Consider the following 15484-nt stretch of genomic DNA (forward strand, 5'->3'; position numbering starts at 1 on the left):
GACGGATGCCGCTGTCTCGGATGAATACAGAGAGCCTCATCTCCACCTGTGCCATGCCCACGCGACCCAGGACGGCACCACCCAGACCCTGGGATCGTGTCATCCACACCAGACAAGGAGGGGCCTGAACAGGCAGAGCACCCCAGACGCGGCTTCTGGGATCCCAGGCTCTGCCGTTCCTGCAGAGACCGCACAGAGGCTGATTGGACCCAGGTAAGACTTTCTCCGCAGGTTCCCATCAGGACAGAAACCCAACTGAGGAGACAAGAGGGACTGCCCCTTTTTAACCTGTATGTTCCTGTCCTGGTGGGCGGATCCCCTATTTCAGTAGGGTGCTGTTGTGGCAAAAGGAAAACACAAAATTTGGAGCTAAAAAAGATTTGAGGGAAAAATGTGATTTTTTTTTTTTTTTTTTCACAGCTTAACGTTATAAACTTCTATGAAGCACCTGGGGGTGCAAGGTGCTCAACACATCTAGATAAATTCATCAAGGGGTCTAGTTTCCCAAAATGTTGTCACTTGTGGAGGGTTGCCACTGTTTAGGCACATTAGGGGATCTCCAAATGTGACATGGCGTCCGCTAATTATTCCAGCAAAATTTGCATTAAAAGAGTCAAATGGCGCTTATTCCCTTTCAAGCCCAACCGTGCACACAAACAGTGGTTTTTCTCCACATATTGGGTATCGGCATACTCACGAGAAATTGCAAAACAAATTGTATGGAGCAATTTCTCCTATTACCATTGCGAAATTAAAATAAAAAATTAGGTCTGAAGGAAAATATTTGTGAAAGAAAAGTAGAAAAGAACATGTTTATTTTTTCCTTCCACATTCTATTAATTCCTGTGAAGCACCTGAAGGGATAATAAACTTCTTGAATGTGGCTTTGAGCACCTTGAGGGGTACAGTTTTTAGAATGCTGTCATTTTTGGATATTTTCTGCATATAGACCCCTCAAAATCACTTCAAATGTGAGGTGGTCCCTAAAAATTTGGTTTTGTAAATTTTTTGGAAAAATGAGGATTGAAGAAGTAACGTTTCTCCTTGCGGAGAGTGACATGTTAAGCATGTCGAGGTGAGGAGACTTAAAGCCGCAATGCTCCTCTGGGAAATATGCAAATTGTCTCTTCAGAAAGGAAGAGGACTAGTGCCACTTTTAACCCATATAACTTTGTACCAAAAAAAAAAAAATGTTTAAAAAATTGTGCTTATGTAAAGTAGACATGTGGGAAATATTTATTAACTATTTTGTGCAATGCATTCAATTAAGTTTGAAAGTCTGATGGTCCCGATGGTCTAAGACCGCCATGAATCAATCATGGAATAACAGCTTTAGAGCCATGTTTACTGACTCCATTTTGAAAGAGTAATTCACAACCCATCGGTTGAGCTTCCTCAGGTTGACGATAGTTTTAAGAGAACACTCCGGCTTCTGTATAAAAAAACAGGGGGTGGAATAAAATCCCCTTCCTAACTCTTCCACCAGGACTTCGCACAGAACCCACTTTTGCAGCAGTCCCAAAATTTCCACCTCCAGGGCTAGCTGTTCTCCTGGAGATTTACTGCGGTTGTTAATATAAATCTCTGCCGGGGTGGATGGACGAAGTCTATCATCAGACCGTCCTTGATGACACTAAGGATCCAGCGACTGGATCCACAGGATCCAGCGACTGGGGGAGATGTTTACCCAGGCAGGGAGGAAGAGAGAGAGCCTGATGAAGAGGGTCCCCTGAAAATATATCCAGACCCCTTGCGGTCTGAAGGTACCTTCACACTTAGCGACGCTGCAGCGATACCGACAACGATGTCGATCGCTGCAGCGTCGCTGGAGAGCTGTCACACAGACAGCTCTCCAGCGACCAACGATCCCGAGGTCCCCGGTAACCAGGGTAAACATCGGGTTACTAAGCGCTGGTTACCAGCGTAAACGTTAAAAAAACAAACACTACATACTTACCTTCAGCTGTCTGTCCTCCAGCGCTCTGCTTTCCTCTGCACTGTCAGCGCCGGTCAGCCGGAAAGCAGAGCGGTGACGTCACCGCTGTGCTTTCCAGCTGGCCGGCGCTGACACAGGATGCAGGAAAAGTGCAGAGAAGCAGAGCGCCGGGGACAGACAGCTGAAGGTAAGTATGTAGTGTTTGTTTTTTTAACGTTTACGCTGGTAACCAGGGTAAACATCGGGTTACTAAGTGCGGCCCTGCGCTTAGTAACCCGATGTTTACCCTGGTTACCAGTGAAGACATCGCTGGATCGGCATCACACACGCCGATCCAGCAATGTCAGCGGGAGATCCAGCGATGAAATAAAGTTCTGGACTTTCCTCAGCGACCAACGATCTCCCAGCAGGGGCCTGATCGTTGGTCGCTGTCACACATAACGATTTCCTTAACGATATCGTTGCTACGTCACAAAAAGCAACGATATCATTAACAATATCGTTATGTGTCAAGGTACCTTTAGAAGTCCCAGCTCTTTCTTTCTCCGGGGGGGACGACCCCTATTAAGTTTCCTTCTCCGAAAAGAAGGCTATTTAGCCTCCTCTGGGAAACCCCTTCTTATCCCCTGCCCTCTCTAAGATGTTCTCTAGTTTCTGACCGAAGAGAAACGGACTGTAACAAGGAATGGAGCCGAATCTTTTTCGAAGGCAGGTCTTCCTTTTAGACACCCTTTTAGCCACGAGGCCAGTCTAGCCGCATTGGATAGGCTTGCCACTCTAGCAGCCAACCTCACCGAGTCGGCTGAGGAGTCTGCTGCTCCATGCAACAGAGTCATATAGGCCACGATTTCATCTCTTGGAACCTTACTCCACAGATGTTTCTCCATTTTTTGCAGCCAGACCATAAGGGAACGGCAGTACACGTTCTGGCTATTGCCAGCTTCAGACCCCCTGCGGCTGCCTCTCAGGTGTGCATTAGGGACCCATCCGCTTTTTTTATCGAATGGGTCTCTAAGCATGCCGGAGTCCTCCAAGGGCAGGGACAATTTTCTAGAGGACCTCGCTGCTGCCCCGTTGATCTTAGGGATTTTATCCCAACCCTCCGAGTCCATTTCCTCAAAGGGGTATCTTCTTTTGGAAGATGAGGGCAGGCTACCAGACCTCTCCGGCTTCTTCCACTCCTTCTCTATGAGCGCCTTTATCCTAGCGTTAACTAGAAAGGTGCGCTTCCTTTTTTCCTCCAGGCCCCCAAACATAACATCCTCTAAGGATTTAGGTGGCTTCTTCCTCCTTTAGGCCCATTCTTGACCTGACTGCCCTAACCAGTCCATCCGTGTACTTGGCCGGAAGGCAAGGTCAGCCGCCTACATCACTGTCCGAGGAGGAGTAGGAGGATGGGGAGGAGGAGGGGGACGGGGCTTCCACATGATATTCCCCACCAGATTGTGAGGCATCTGAAATCATGACGAGCCCCCGAGCTCTCTCGCTTCCCTTTTTCAAAGCTGACTTTAGGGAACCTTTCACCTCCGCCCTGATTATTGCCCTAAGGCTCGTGGCGAAGTCGGGGATCTCTTTCCATACTGTTTTCTGTATGCAGCCAGAGCAGTGATCCTTCTGTTATTGAACTGCCAGCGGGGTTTTACAAAGGGCACAGCTATTAACAACAAAGGTGACATTCTCGCAGATCACTCCCCACCCGCTTTCAAATCAAGGGTACTGGGTTCGGAGGCTGATCAGGGGTACAACAACATCTCTCCTGGATACCGTGGAGTCCCGCGATCTCTGGTCGGGACAGCTGCCACTCAAGCGGCTGCTACTCTTAGTGCGCCCAAGCTGGGGACCAGGCATAGACACTGGTGAATGCTTCTGCTGCTGCTCTGTAAGGGCTGCTGCTGTTGTCCACTGTAATCCTCCAAAATGGGGAGCTTCAGACACGAGCGCCTCTTCTGTGGTCATCCCTTCTTATAATAGGGATCCACTGTGCTTCCTGCCTCCTCCGATACCGATCCATGCCCATCCTCCTCCGGACGCCCTGGCTGGATGCGCCCAGTATCCACGCACCCCGGCCGACTTTTTCGCCATGTGCGCCGCTATCTTGGCCCCGGCGCACACCCCCTGACGTCATGCGGGTATGCCCATTCCCGGCGTCTCGCGCACCCCCGGCTCACTATGGACTGGTGGTCAGCAGGCAGAGGAGGGAGAGCGTTGCGGCGGCCGCAGAAGAGTCGCTGGGCCCATGACGTCAAAGCCCCACAGGTTCCGTGGATAGCGCTTCCACCACCTGAAGGCCGGCATACAAGCGCTCTCCTTTTTTTTTTCAGTACCGGGACAGGAGTGGGTGAGTGGATAAGAAAGTCTTCAAACTGCCGGGTTTTCAGCATGAGGTTCCCTGTCAGGACAGGAAACCCAACTGAAGCGAGGGAGAGGTACTGCCCTTTTATTTCAGTAGGTTTCCTGTTCTGACTGGGCAGATCTCTCTCTCAGGTGTGCTGTCATGGGGGAAGGGAAAAAATTAACTTTGTGATGATATTCTAATTTAGTGAGAAGCACTTGTAGATCCCATGACTTTCTGTACAAGCACCAGCACTTTCCATTTTTGGGAGATGTTGCCATCTAGTGCCCATGTGAAATATTAGAAGCTTTTTTCAGTGTGGTTTTGGATAAAACAGGTGATCATATATCCTTTGAATCCATTAGTTTTCACCTGATTATGATACCTTTATTCATATAAGCTAAGGAATAAAAATATAATAAATAAAAATTGTACCTGTGCTGCACTCTTTTGCCTCCAAATTCATCTCAGTACCTACTATTGTTTTTAATTTTTTAAACATTGAAAAAATCTTTTATCATTGATTATTTTGGTCTCTTCCATTTTTTTATACCAGCAATGATGTTGTTGGATCTGATATAAGTTGTGTATGTATACATCAGTTTCTTTGAGAAGTGCAGCCTATAGACACAAGGAATTATAATATAGTGGATAATTGTTGTATAAAGCATAGATTTCAAACTCTGTTTTGCTTGTCACTTCCATACAGAAACTGTCTGCGGCAGTTTCCCTTATGCTATTGTTCACACGTTGCATTATTTTTGCTGTTTTTTTATGGAAATTTTAAGCTGCATTTTACAGTACCAGCAAAAGCAATGAGATTACAGAAATCTCATGCACACCTGTTTTCCTGACTGATTTGTAAAACTGCTGCGTTTTTTGCATACTGCTGCATTGTCACTTTAACAACGTTTTTTTCACTCATAGAAAGTAATGGGCAAGTGCAAAAACTAAGCCAAAAAAAAACAAAAAACGCAGGTATCAAGTTTTAATGCATTTTTGGTGCAAAAAAAACTTATGGAAGTTGCATCATGCTTTTTGGGGGCACTAAACTATCAGCATGCACAAGAGATAACAAAAATGCAGCAAAACCTGGTTTATTTGCCGCAAAAATGTAACGTGTGAACATAGCCTTTCAGTCACACTCAACAGTTGTGGATAGCCTCAAAGGTTGAGGGGTCAATGGCATTATCTATGGAGTAAGTCCTGTAGGCAGAGAAATTCTGATCACTCAGCGCACATTAGAACAGAATATAACATTTGAACCATGAACTGGGGCTATTTGTTCCAAGATGACAGATTACAAAGTTTTATAGTTTACCTTGTATAGCTGATAGATACACAAAGGGGTCTCCATGCTCTAAATTTCCCACAAAAAGCTGGAAAAAAAAATTGAAAAATGTATTAGGCTACGTTCACACTAGCGTTGCGCCGCCCTGCGTCGGCGACGCAACGCGCGACGCACTGAAAAACGCGCGCAAACGCGCGCGCGTTTTGCAACGCGTGCGTCGTTTTTTGACCAAAATCGGACGCACAGAAAATGCAACTTGTTGCATTTTCTTGCGTCCGACGCTAGCGTCGGAAACGACGCAAGTGTCAAAAAACGCCACCCAAAAAAAGCATGCGTCCCCTATGTTAAACATAGGGGCGCGTCGCTGCTGCGTCGCCGGCGCAACAGCGACGCACATTGGCGGAACGCCAATGTGAACGTAGCCTTAGAGGAATTTTAATACAGCGCTATCTAGTGGTTAATAAGACTTGGCTACCAGCATACCTGCATGACCTGCTCTCTTAGTTCTAGCACTTGTGGGTGCCTTTGCTCGAGGAGACGAGTGAGGGAGCGCAGGGCTGCCGCCCTGGTGGGTACATCAGTGTCTTGGGTTGCGCTTAGAATCTCCTGGATGTCCTGTAGGTCACAATCTCTTTTAGGTCTTGGTTGTTTTGTGCCTCTTTTCTCACTGTCACAGTCAGTTGTTTTGTTTGATAGGGGAACAGCACAATGTGTGGCAATGGTCACTCGCAGGTCACTAGCCAGTTCCTGAATTACAGGCTCTGGGTGGCCCTCCATTACTTTTTCCAGCACTGGAATCAACCTCTTCAAATGAACAAAATCCGTTGAACTCATCTGTGTGGGAAACATGGAGACAATAAATAAGAATAAGCAATGTGTATTAGGAGGACATGCTTTTATGTTATGGATTCACATGTCAAAACTTATCTTAACCACTTGCTCATGAGTTAAAATGTTCCTTGTCTTTAGGGTACTGTTTAGATCACATGTGTAGGAAATTATGATAAAAAAGGATTACAGTTGTACAAGTTGTCAGTTGATTGTACAGTCTCCACCGACTGACCTTTAGAGGTAAGTTCGCACAGGGCATTTTTGCTGTGTTTTTTAATGCTAATTTTCATCTCCTTTTTACAGTACCAGCAAAGCCTATGAGATTTCAGAAATCTCATGCACACACATTGGGTTTTTGTGTGATCAGTATTTTGTGCTTTGCTGCGTTTTTTGGACATAGAGCATGTCACTTCTTTCAGTGTTTTTCATCCATTGACTTGAATGGATGGTGAAAAAACGCTGCAAATACGCAGGTTGACTTTTCCTGCAGCGTATTTGCAACACAAAAGTCAAGTACAGCCGGATGTGACGTCACACTCAGCTCTGCTACATCTAGAAGGCAGGCTGCACGATGAATTCATACAGCCTGTCATACAGCAGAGCAGACCCGAACCCCATTGACTTGAATGCTGGGCCCAACATTACAGTGTTTGACATGCTGTCATATGCATGACAGCGTGGCAAACAACACTTCTGATCAGCGGGAAAATCATCCCCGCCGGCCAGAGAGCCACGCTTCCCACGCTGTCAGAAGACAGCTGTGATCGGAGGTGTAAACTCACCTATCGTCAATTAACTGGGACAATATCCTGGGACATAAAAGTACACAAAGAAAATGAGAGATGTGTATTAGCATCCTGGATAGGACCTGTGCACAATATATACCCTATGGGAATTAACATACTAGAAATAGGAGGAAGCCACTATGGCTAAATAGAGCTGAAAGGGGCGCAATAAGTGACAAAAAGAAAGCATTTAGAGAATTAACGCAAGTAGGTAGTGAGGAGGCATTAAATAAATACAGAAAATTAAATAAATTATGTAAAAAGCAAATCAAGGCAGCAAAGATTGAGACAGAGAGACTCATTGCCAGAGAGAGTAAAAATAATCCTAAAATATTCTTTAACTACACAAATAGTAAGAAAATAAAAAACGATAGTGTTGGCCCCCTTAACCCCCAAGGGTGGTTTGCACGTTAATGACCGGGCCAATTTTTACAATTCTGACCACGATTCTGACATGGTTTTCTCGTGACATATTGTACTTCATGATAGTGGTAACATTTCTTTGATAATACCTGCGTTTATTTATGGGAAAAAAACTGAAATTTGGCGAACATTTCGCAGTTTTCCAACTTTGAATTTTTATGCCCTTAAATCACAGAGAAATGTCACACAAAATACTTAATAAGTAACATTTCCCACATGTCTACTTTAAATCAGCACAATTTTGGAACCAGAATTTTTTTTTGTTAGGGAGTTATAAGGGTTACAAGTTGACCAGCAATTTCTCATTTTTACAACATTTTTTTTTAGGGACCACATCACTTTTGAAGTCATTTTGAGGGGTCTATATGATAGAAAATACCCAGGTGTGACGCCATTCTAAGGCCGGTTTCACATTTGCGGTTGTGTCCGCAGCGTTTCATCCGCAATAATCCGCATGCGTTGTGTTTTCCTATAATTGACATTAGGAACGCAAGTGTCTGCGTTTGATTGCGTTTTGCCGCGGTTTGGCGTGGTGAACGCTACATGTAGTAATTTTAGAGGCGTCAATTTGCCGCCTAGAAACGTATGCGGCTGTTAGCGGCAAAAATGCGCCCAAAAAATGCATTGCTGTCTATGTGAACGCATGCGGCCGCAAGCACATGTGTTTGCTTGCGTTCGTGAACGCATGCGTTGCACCAGAGAAAAACATGTCTAGACAATGATTAGCCACCCCCACATACTAGGTGATAAAGGGAAGGAGTGGACAGTTGCAAGTCACTACTCAGCAGACAGAGAAGCAGAGCAGACAGACCAAAGCACCTTGGAGGAAACAAGCCTATGAACAATGTGAGTATATCCTAGCCAATGCCTTTATTTTCTATTTTCTGTCTCTACATGTCCTAATTTCTTCCATTTCTTTCTTTCTGCATGCATCAGAATGTCTTCTTCTTCTGATGAGGAGCAACGTCCTGGGCCTTCTGAAGCCGAACATGTCAGTGAAGTGAGTACTCAACTCCTCAGATTGGTAAGTATTCACTGTCACATCTACACATATGACAATTTTTTTTTCTTCATTTTTTTAGAGCACTTCTTCTACTGTGGCATAGGCTGGGCAGGAGCAGCGGGGTCACGGTCGAGTGTCAAGACGGCAGCGTGTGAGTATACAAGGCTGACTGTTTACTGTATCCTCACTTTAGTATTCATGAATCTTCCTTTCTGTACTCTACTCTTTCTTTACAATTTTCTTCTGGACTCCTTTTGTATCTTGACTTTCCTTATTCATGCCATTTCTCAGCCTCTGTTTTCCTTCTTTTCCTTATGTTATGTATCCCAGAGGTCCCCAACTCCAGTCCTCAAGGCCCACCAATAGGTCATGTTTTCAGGATTTCCTTTGCATTGCACAGGTGATGCAATTATTACCTGGGCAAGACTAAGGAAATCCTGAAAACATGACCTGTTGGTGGGCCTTGAGGACTGGAGTTGGGGACCTCTGATGTATCCAACATTAATGTCTTTATTTAATTTTTAGGTTCCAGAACGGGATGAAGACCTAATAGAAAATGACCTCCTCATCTCCCTGGTCCAGGAGCGAGTCCCGTTGTGGGACACCCGGGTTCCACAGCACTCGGACAACGTGACGATCCGGCGCCTATGGAATGAGGTGGGCAAAGCGATGTGGGATGGCTGGGACAACGCCCCTACTCGGGTCCGAAATGCATTTTGTAAGTATTGCAATGCAGTGTGAAGCAGCAGAGACCTTGGCCGCGCTCACACAACTGTGTGTGATGAGAGAAACTCTCAGGGTACGTGCAAACGTATCTGTGAGGGCTGCGGATTTTTCCGCAGCAGATTTGATAAATCCGCAGTGCAAAACCGCTGCGGTTTTTCATTCAGATTTATCGCGGTTTCTATTGCGGATTCCGCTGCGGGTTTACACCTGCAGTTTTTTATTGGAGCAGGTGTAAACCCGCAGCGGAATCCGCACAAAGAATTGACATGCTGCGGAATGTAAACTGCTGCGTTTCCGCACGTTTTTTTCCGCAGCATGTGCACTGCGGATTTCGTTTTCCATAGGTTTACATTATACTGTAAACGCATGGGAAACCGCTGTTGACCCGCAGCTGCGGATCCGCTGCGGATCCGCAGCGTGTGCACATACCCTCAGTAGTTTCTCTCATCACACACAGTTGTGTGAGCACGGCCAAAAGTACATTGTCTAACCGTAATTTTTTGTTTTTTCAACAGTGCTCAAAGTCAAAACACGTTGGCGTTCGATGAAGGACCGCTTCAACAAGGACCTGCGTAAAGAGAGCCGTGTTCCCAGTGGTTCAGGAGCAAGGATCCGAAAGTACAAATACCATCGGATTCTGGCATTTTTAAGACCGGTCCTTGCCCAGAGAACGTAAGTATTTCTCCTGTGCATTTGGTTGTGTTTTATTGCCATATTCTGTATGTTTCTATTCAACAGAAGTTGGCGTTTGGTAAATTTTTCGTATTAATTTTTTTTCCCTTTTTTCACAGCACATGGAGCAGCACTGTTGGCACAGGTTCTGGAGCGGTCCTTCATCAGACAGCCACGGACCAGTCCCAGCCATCCTGCAGCGCTACAACAATTGGGCCTGCCACACTAACTGGAGATTAGGAAGCTGGTCCATCAGGTCTTCCCCTTTCCCAGTACTCTGCCTCTGCCCCTTTTTTGGGGGGCTCCTCCCGGCAGCGGGCATCGGACAGGTCCCTCATGCCCGAGTTTGTGCACTTGAGCTCGGTTTTTCACGATGGACTCAAGGCTTTGGGTGACCGAATGGATATTGCAATTAGCCACATAAATACACGTATCCAGGTCACCAAAAGCACATCATTTTTTTAACCAAATTGAGCAGGGCATGTCTGAACACCTTATTCCTGATCTCCAGCTTAGTGTCATGCATGCCTGCAATGCTGCTTACGTGCAGGCTATGCAGCAGAGTCGGTATTTTCAGCAGACAGTGGCGGCATATCCACCTGTGCCTTTGTCACGATTAACCTCAATGCCGACATCTGCTGCATACCACTGCACGGCCACCTCTATTGCTAGCACTGCCGGACACCAGTACAGCACCACCACCATGCCGAGTGCTGTAGGACAGCCCACCGCCACCACCATGACAACTGTTGCTCCTGCTTGGACCTCCTCCACTGACACCACGATGCAGCAGCAGGACCCTGGCATGGCCTTCCGTACTGCCACCACGATGCAGCAGCAGGACCCAGGAATGGCCTTCCGCTCACCACCACGATGCAGTAGGACCCAGGCATGGCCTTCCGCTCTATGAGAGCTATGGACTCTGACATGGCCTTCCGCTTTACAAGCACTATGGACTCTGGCATGGCTGCACGATCTACGAGCACTATGGACTCTGGCATGGCTGCATGCTCTACGAGCACTATGGACTCTGGCATGGCTGCACACTCTATGAGCACTATGGACTCTGGCATGGCTGCATGCTCTACGAGCACTATGGACTCTGGCATGGCTGAACGCTCTACGAGCACAGTGCAGCCGGACCTTGACAGGTCACCAACCACGACCATGCCACTACATATGAGCCCACCGAGGCTTCCCAGAACCCAGCGATCCCAGAAAGGAAGAAAAAATAAAAAACAGCGTACAATCAGTATTCCTCCCCCCTAACCTCCCAGTGTGTCTGTAATGTCAGGTTTGTCTCACCCTTCTAGTGCGTCTCAGGCCTCTCATGTGTCAAGCCCTATCCCCGAACTACCAGACCCCACTAGTTTCATTGCCCCTTCTCCTGCCACCCCTGCGTCGTCCACACTTAGCCGGGCCTCACAGCTTCACACCCCCCGTTTCCATCACTCTACCCCGAGCAGGCGCAGTTAAATAAGAAGTTTGTGTAAAACAAAATAAATAATATGTTTTTTTGCCCCCAATTGTGTGGTTTAATTGTGTATTTCGCCGCCGGCAACACACACCGTGCGCCGAACACTTTATTTTTTGGCCACATCATAGCTCCAGTAGTTAGCAAGTAAAAGACTGCAGCTTTGTGTGTCTTTAGTATAGATATGAGGTGGGCCACAAAATTAATACTTGTATTATCTCCATAATCTCTTCCTTCTGCTTAGTCTGTGACTAGTGTTGCAGACTGAAGAGAAAATGGCGGCAATACAATGCAGAACTATACTCAACAGGTCAGGTGTCCAAAAACTTATTAGTTAGGACACCTAACCTGGTGAGTAGAGAACTGCCTTGTATAACCTCCATTTTCTCTTATGTGTACGTAATCTATTTCACACAAATTTAAGGGACGATGGCGGTCATACAAGGCACATCTATGCTCACCTGGACATGTTTCAGAAATAGCGAATTCATAAGGCTGTTATATGTGCATCATGAATTGATTATTTCTAACATCTGACTTGATGAGTATAGATCTGTTTTGTATTACAGCCATTGTCTCTTCAGTCTGTGTCCAATGGATATTGCAGAACAGAATAAGGACGCAATGACGTCAACAACCTTAACACTAACAACCTGGCTGCCGTCACACTAGCAGTATGTGGTCAGTATTTTACATCAGTATTTGTAAGCCAAAACCAGGAGTGGAACAATTAGAGGAAAAGTATAATAGAAATATATGCACCACTTCTGCATTTATCACCCACTCCTGGTTTTGGCTTACAAATACTGATGTAAAATAGTGACCGAATACTGCTAGTGTGACGGCAGCATTGGTTTGTAGAGGAAATACATAGGAGACACGGTCAAGATACAAAAAATAAAGTTTATTAACGAGAAATATTAGTAACATTTAAGAAAATAACTGGTACAGATAAAATCCCAACAGGACATTTATACAACATTGTCCTGCCATGACACACGTCCAATATCTGAATCAAAAAAGGCAGCAAATTGGTCCCGCATGTGGCCAACTTCAGCAGTTGACCGCAGCGGGTGATGCTGGTAATCGGGCAGTGGGTGTGCAACTGGTTCATCCAGTTCAATGTTGGGCCGCTCCTTAGCCATTATGTAATTGTGCAGAACCACACAGGCTTTGACCACCTCGTCGACTGTCTCCATTTTTAGACTAATGGCTGATGCAAGAATGCGCCATTTTGAGACTAGAATCCCAAAGGTACACTCTACTGTTCTTCGGCCCTGGTCAGTCTGTAGCTAAAAATCCTTTTTAGTGTGGTTCAAGTCCCTACTGGAATATGGCTTCAGTAGGTTTTCACACATATGAAAGGCCTCATCACCAACCATAACAAATGGCATCGGTGGACCTTGAGTGTTGGGGAGAGGTCGTGGCCGTGGAAAATTAAAATTTTGCCATACACATGGCAGCCAATATCAGAGTTCTTAAAAGTCTGGCAATCGTTGCCATGGCCAAAAGCTCCAATGTCCACGGCGATGAAGCGACAGTGCGCATCGGCTATTGCCATGAGCACCACAGAAAAATATTTTTTATAATTGAAGTACTCTGATCCTGTTCTGGCTGGTTTGATAATGCGGATGTGCTTTCCATCACCCGCTCCCAAACAGTTGGGGAAATCACATACACTCCAGAATTTTTCCGCAATTCCAATCCACATGTCCAAGGTGGGTAGGGGAATAAACTCATCCCGGAGTACATTCCACAAAGCCCGGCAGGTGTCCGCAACTATTCCGGACAGGGTGGATATTCCAAGCCGGTATTGGAAGTGGAAGGATGATAAACTCTCTCCGGTTGCCAGAAATCTGGAAGAAAAAAAACAAAAAAAAAAAACTATTACAATCAATTCTATTTATGGTGTTGTTATGCTAAAGACATAAAGGAAAATACAAAAAAAATACATGTCAGAACAGCCAAAATTGGTTTAGATTTGTTACGTGCCTTAATGTAACCAGCAGATGTTCCCCTGGTGGAATCGCTCTACGAAGCTGGGTGTCCTGTCTCCGTATGGCTCCTTGGACATGAGCAAGCAAATCTCAGAATGAGTCTTGCAACATCCTTGTATATTCCAGGAATTTGTCCGGGTTGGCATTAAGCTTGCCATACAGCGTGTGATAGGCTCCACGTCTCTCATGTAGTTCAATAATGGGGTGTCTCCAAAAACGCCTACGACGTCTCCCCAATCTTTTGCGATTTCTGTCTTGCTCCCAAGCAAACGCACAGGCAAGAAACAGCTTGATGCTTAAATCCAGGTTGAAATAAAAGCTCTCCATGCGAAGATCCATCATGACACAGGAGCAAAATCTGAAGATTTCAGCTGTTCAAGGGTCTATATAAAGATATCCCATAATACACACCCTATGTAGTCACATTGGCAGTGTCTGGTTATCCAGATTTTTCTCCTGTAAAATTTGTCACCATGCGCACCAAAAACGCCAACGCAGGAAAAAACGCATAGAAAAGTGTGCAGACGCTGCCTTTTTTTAACCGCATGCGTTCCCGCATACGTCTAAAAAATGCCGCGTTTGTACGTGTTTATATGCATTTTTTCCTGCACTTGCGGATGCGGATTAAACGCTGCGGATTCTAACGCAAATGTGAAACTAGCCTAAAAACTGCACCACTCAAGGTGCTCAAAACCACATTCAAGAAGTTTATTAACCCTACAGGTGTTTCACAGGAATTTTTGGAATGTTTAAAAAAAAAATGAACATTTAACTTTTTTTTTTACAAAAAATTTACTTCAGCTCCAATTTGTTTTATTTTACCAAGGGTAACAGGAGAAAATGGACCCCAAAAGTTGTTGTACAATTTGTCCTGAGTACGCCGATACCCCATATGTGGGGGTAAACCACTGTCCGGGCGCATGGCAGAGCTCGGAAGGGAAGGAGCGCCGTTTGACTTTTCAATGCAAAATTGACTGGAATGAAGATGGGACGCCATGTTGCGTTTGGAGAGCCCCTGATGGGCCTAAGCATTGAAACCCCCCACCAGTGACACCAATTTGGAAAGTCGACCCCCTAAGGAACTTATCTAGATGTTTTGTGAGAGCTTTGAACCCCCAAGTATTTCACTACAGTTTATAACGCAGAGCCGTGAAAATAAAAAAATCATTTTTTCCCCACAAAAATGTTTTTTAGCCCCCCAAATTTTTATTTTCCTAAGGTTAACAAGAGAAATTGGACCCAAAAAGTTGTTGTCCAATTTGTCCTGAGTACGCTGATACCCCATATGTGGGGGGACCACCGTTTGGGCGCATGGCAGAGCTCGGAAGGGAAGGAGCGCCGTTTGGAATGTAGTCTTAGATGGAATGGTCTGCAGGCGTCACATTGCGTCTGCAGAGCCCCTAACATGGGCGGACATACCGACTGTTCAACCTGTGCAACCGCACAGGGGCCCACAGCGGGAGGGGGCCCCCAACAGGTATACAAAGCAATGAATGTGAATGACAGCCGGCGGTAGTACTACTGCTAACAGGAGAAGCAGGGGGGCCCGCTCTGCTGCACGCATGTGATATGACAGTTAAAATCCAGACCCTAACCCTTACTTTAGCCCTAACCCTAACTTTAGCCCCAACCCTAATCCTAACTAGCCACAACCCCAACCCTAACCCGAACGGAAAAATGGAAATAAATACATTTTTTTATTTTATTATTATTCCCTAACTAAGGGGGTGAAGAAGGGGGGTTTGATTTACTTTTATAGCGGGTTTTTAAGCGGATTTTTATGATTGGCAGCTGTCACACACTAAAAGACGCATTTTATTGCAAAAAATGTTTTTGCGTCTCCACATTTTGAGAGCTATAATTTTTCCATATTTTGGTCCACAGAGTCATGTGAGGTCTTGTTTTCTGTGGGACGAGTTGACGTTTTTATTGGTACCATTTTCAGGCACGTAATATTTTAAAAATAATTATTAATTGTATCCCTTTATTCTGAGGACTATAACTTTTTATTTTT

At 45.5% G+C, this 15484-nt stretch overlaps 1 protein-coding gene across 3 annotated transcripts in view; it reads right to left on the reverse strand.

The window, feature by feature from the left end:
- TANGO6 (transport and golgi organization 6 homolog) overlaps positions 1–15484 on the reverse strand; it is a 113423-nt gene that overhangs the window by 52994 nt on the left and 44945 nt on the right. For all 3 annotated transcript variants that reach the window (XM_069756760.1, XM_069756761.1, XM_069756762.1), the window contains 2 exons: positions 6043–6393; positions 5590–5647 (listed from right to left, as the gene is read on the reverse strand). In XM_069756760.1, coding sequence (XP_069612861.1) covers positions 5590–5647; positions 6043–6393 — 409 coding nt within the window. The remainder of the gene's footprint in view (positions 1–5589; positions 5648–6042; positions 6394–15484) is intronic.

The sequence above is a fragment of the Ranitomeya imitator genome, chromosome 3 (assembly GCF_032444005.1).
Source record: "Ranitomeya imitator isolate aRanImi1 chromosome 3, aRanImi1.pri, whole genome shotgun sequence".
NCBI lineage: Eukaryota > Metazoa > Chordata > Amphibia > Anura > Dendrobatidae > Ranitomeya > Ranitomeya imitator.